The sequence below is a fragment of the Lepus europaeus genome, chromosome 3, assembly GCF_033115175.1.
Source record: "Lepus europaeus isolate LE1 chromosome 3, mLepTim1.pri, whole genome shotgun sequence".
In the NCBI taxonomy this organism is placed as follows: Eukaryota; Metazoa; Chordata; class Mammalia; order Lagomorpha; family Leporidae; genus Lepus; species Lepus europaeus.
This window is the reverse complement of record NC_084829.1, coordinates 4,238,954-4,243,228: the sequence shown is the minus strand read 5'-3', so window position 1 is coordinate 4,243,228 and position 4,275 is coordinate 4,238,954. Positions and strand designations below refer to the sequence as shown.

Genomic DNA, 4,275 nt, shown 5'->3' with positions numbered 1-4,275 from the left:
AGCTCTCTCTGCTGTGGCCCGGGACGGCAGTGGAGGATGGCCCAAGTGCTTGGGCCCTGCACCCACATGGGAGACCAGGAGGAAGCACTTGGCTCCTGGCTTCGGACTGGTGCAGTGCACTGGCCATAGCGGCCATTTTGGGGGTGAACCAATGGAAGAAAGACCTTTCTCTCTGTCTCTCTCTCTCTCACTGTCTAACTCTGCCTGTCAAAAAAAAAAAAATCAATGGCACAGCACGGCGAATACATCTGCTAATTGAATGAGTACTGCACATTTTAACATCACTGAAAGAGTAGTGTCTGATGACCTGATCACAAAAATGTCAACGATTTAAGATGATGGCCATGCTAACTGCCTTAAATCTAATCACCCTGTGCTGTAGTCAAAGACACGACAACGCCACTTTGCATCTCATAAGTATAAAATATGCAACTCTAATTTATCAATATAAGAAGAGACAGGAGGAGGAGGAGGAGAAAAAGAGGAAGATGAAGAAGAAAAGGAAGGAATAAAGCCGTACATGCAGGAGTAAGAATGTCGTCAGTGCATCAACTTTGAAATTCAAGCTGGACTGGAGAATGGCTTGGGCCAGCCACCAAAGGAGCTCGGGCCTTGCTACTGCCCTGGTCCTCCCCAGTCCGGATGCTGACTTAGACAGCAGACACCAGCCAGCCAGGCTTCAAGCCTGGACGCCCAGCGTGAGTCCTTCTTGAATCTTTTTTTTTTTTTTTAATTTTTTGACAGGCAGAGTGGACAGAGAGAGAGAGACAGAGAGAAAGGTCTTCCTTTGCCGTTGGTTCACCCTCCAATGGCCGCCGCGCTTCTTGAATCCTGTTGCAACACACATTCTGATTCAGCAGGTCTGTGTGGGGCCTGAGCCGCGGCACAGCCGGGACTGGGACTGGCACCCCGATGGGATGCCAGCACTGGGCGGCTTTCCCCGCTGTGCCGCAGCGCGGGCCCAGGCGGGAGCTCTGAGGGGTGCTCCTCTCACACTCAGGGCCAGGACTGCTCTAAGAGGAGTGAGGCACCTGCCTTGGGAGCCAAGGTTAAGAAGAAAGGGACACTAGGGCCGGCGCCGCGGCTCACTAGGCTAATCCTCCGCCTTGTGGCGCCGGCACACCGGGTTCTAGTCCCGGTCGGGGCACCGATCCTGTCCCGGTTGCCCCTCTTCCAGGCCAGCTCTCTGCTGTGGCCAGGGAGTGCAGTGGAGGATGGCCCAAGTCCTTGGGCCCTGCACCCCATGGGAGACCAGGAGAAGCACCTGGCTCCTGGCTGCGGATCAGCGCGGTGCGCCGGCCGCAGCGCACCTACGGCGGCGGCCATTGGAGGGTGAACCAACAGCAAAAGGAAGACCTTTCTCCCTGTCTCTCTCTCACTGTCCACTCTGCCTGTCAAAAAAAAAAAAAAAGGGGGCACCGAAAATGTCCATAATCAAGATAATATTTAATCACTTAATTTGTTTGAAAGGCAGAGCGACAGAGGGGAGATAGAGATGATAAATAGACAGTTATGCTACGTCTGCTGGTTCACTCCTCAAATGACTGCAACAGCCAGGGCTGGGCCAGGCGGAAGCCGGGAACCAGGAGCTCCATCCTGGACTTCTAAGCAGGTGACAGAAACCCAGGTACCTGGACCCTCCTGTGCTGCCTCCCAGGCACATCAGCGGGAAGCTGGACTGGAAGCGGGGTAACCGGGACTCGACCCAGACACTCCCATAGGGGATGGCAGCTTGACACCCTGGGCCACGGTGCCTGCCCCAACACAGTAATTTTAATACAGTCTCCCTCCCCCAAACCAGAAAAAAAAATTAACAGGAAGAATTCACAGCGAAGCAGATCCAAACACGGCGAGTACAGGTGGCATCTGTGGCGGTGCCCTGTGGAGCCACGCCGGCGCCTTTGGCAAAGGGAAAGCCGGTGACCCTGGGGCTGCCGGATCCGGGGCTACCCACCGAGCTGAGGATCCCAGGGCAGGGGGAAGCTGGCACGCATCCCGAGACCCGCAGCCCCGCCACGCGCAGGGCCGCCTTTGCTCCCGGTGCCCCCAGTGAGTTGACCCCGGACCCTTACAGACCAAGGCCAGCGGCGTTAACGGGGCGCCCTGTGTGGTGTACCTTGGCTCCCTCGCATCCCATCGTCGCATCCACCTTACAGGGTGCAGGCGCCGCTCTTACCAGAAACAGGGACCCAGGCACGGCGCTGGAGCGTCCACCCCCGCGCCCCCCACCCCAGCAAGCCCCTTCCTCCGATCCCCGGGCCTGGCGTGGAGAAGCCCAGCCTAGGCGCACGACGCGCGCCGGGCACGGAAAGACGGCCTTGGACGCACTGCGGGCGCTGCGCCTTTATTGACCGTGGGGTCGGGGGCCGGGGCCCGTCAGCGCACCGTGTAGCGGTCCCACCGCCTCTCGGGGTCGTAGGGCTCCCAGCGGCTGGCCGGGAAGATGTGCTTGTTCTTCTCGTACCAGCTGCGCAGCACCACCTTGCCCGCGTGCGACTCGTCCTTCTCCCGGGTGGCGTCGCTGCGCAGCCGCACGTCGTCGTGCACGTCGAAGCTGAAGAGCGGCCCGCTCTTGCCGCGCGCCCGCGCCACGATGAAGTCGTAGAAGGTGTGGTGGTGCGGCAGGATGAGGTCCTCCTTGACGTACATGAGCTGCTCCACGCCCGCCGCGCGCAGCTCGCGGAAGTCCTTGCGCAGCCCCTGCAGCGCGGCCTTGAGGAACTGCTGCACCGTGCTGCCCTTGCACATCCGCGCCGTGCGCCGGTGGCCCGAGCCGTCCCAGTAGCTGAAGGTCACGTCCACCGCCTCGCCTTTCACCTGCTCGCGCCGCGCCTCCCACTCGCGCCGCAGCTCCTGGCGCAGCCGGTTCTCGGCCTCCTCGCGCTCGCGGTCCGGCAGGAAGCTCGTGTCCACGTCCGGGTTCTTGCCCAGGTGCCGCTGGCGGGCGCCGGCCTCGGGGCCGCCGATGTCGTCGTCGTCGGCGTCGTCCAGCGAGAAGGACAGGCCGCGGATTTGGCGCTGGCGCGCGCGCCGCCGCTCACCCTCGCGCCGCGCCTCCAGCCGCCGCCGCTTGGCCTCGCGCTGCGCCCGGCGCGCCAGCTGCGCCTCGCGCTCGCGCACCAGCGCCTCCTGCTTGGCCTTCATGTCGTTCAGCGTCACCAGGCCCACGGTGCTGGACTTCAGCTCGGCCTCCACGGCGTCGTAGTGCGCCGAGAACTGCTTGTCCACCTTGCACTTGCTGATGGTCTCCTCGGCGATGCGCTGCTTCAGCACCTGCAGCTGCGCCCTCTGCTTCTCGCGCTTCTGGATCAGGTGCATGGCGCGGCCCGCCTCGCGCATGGTGCCCTTGTATTGTGCCATGGCTGCGCCGCCACGCGCCTGCCTTCCTGGGTCCCTGGGCTGCCGCGGCTAGGCCATGGGTCCTGCGAAGCGAGGGGAAAGCACGGGGGTTAGCCTTGTTATTATTAAGATTTGTTTGAAAGGCAGAGCTACAGAGAGAGAAGGAGAAGCAGAGAGAGAGAGAGAGAGAGAGAGAGAGAGAGAGAGAGAGAGAGAGAGGTCGTCCATCCACTGGCTCACTCCCCACATGGTCACAATGGCCGAGGCTGGGCCAGGCCAAAGCCAGGATCTTCCTCCAGGTCTCCCATGGGGGTGCAAAGCACTTAGGCCATCTTCCACTGCTTTCCCAGGCGCATTAGCAGGGAGCTGGATCGGAAGTGGAGCAGCCGGGACTCCAACCATGTCCACATGGGACGCCAGTGTCCCAGGTGGCGGCTTTACCTGCTGCGCCACAGCACCAGGCCTGAGTACCCATCAGATTCAGCGCCCCTAACAGAACTTTCTACCTTGATGGAAAATGTTCAACAACCGCAGGAAGCCACCGAGCACTTGACAAGCGGTAGGCGTCACCAGGCTTCGTTCCTCCCTTTCTTTGGGTTTTAATTGGCTCCCATGCTGGGCGGTGCAGGACCGGATTTAGGGGGACGTACATTGGTCTGCAGAGCTAACCGATGACCTGGTCAGGTGCTATTACCTGCCCAGGTGTCCTTACCTGTCGCGGTTACTCTATCAGCCACAACCATGCTGTCTTTGTTGAGCCCGCCCTGTGCCTGGTGCTGAAGCACACAGCAGTGATGTGGGTGTGGTGGGCGCGGTGGGCACGGTGGGCATGGTGAGTACGGTGGGTACGGTGGGCATGGTGAGTACGGTGGGCACGGTGGGCGCAGTGGGCATGGTGGGTGCAGTGGGCACGGTGAGTACAGTGGGCACGGTGAG

General features: G+C 61.1%; 1 protein-coding gene across 1 annotated transcript; it reads right to left on the bottom strand.

The window, feature by feature from the left end:
- Window positions 1–2,376: 2,376 nt before the first annotated feature.
- Window positions 2,377–3,360, bottom strand: FAM50B (family with sequence similarity 50 member B). Its single transcript, XM_062187318.1, has one exon. The coding sequence runs from the start codon at window positions 3,358–3,360 to the stop codon at window positions 2,377–2,379; it is 984 nt and encodes a 327-aa protein (XP_062043302.1).
- Window positions 3,361–4,275: the final 915 nt, after the last annotated feature.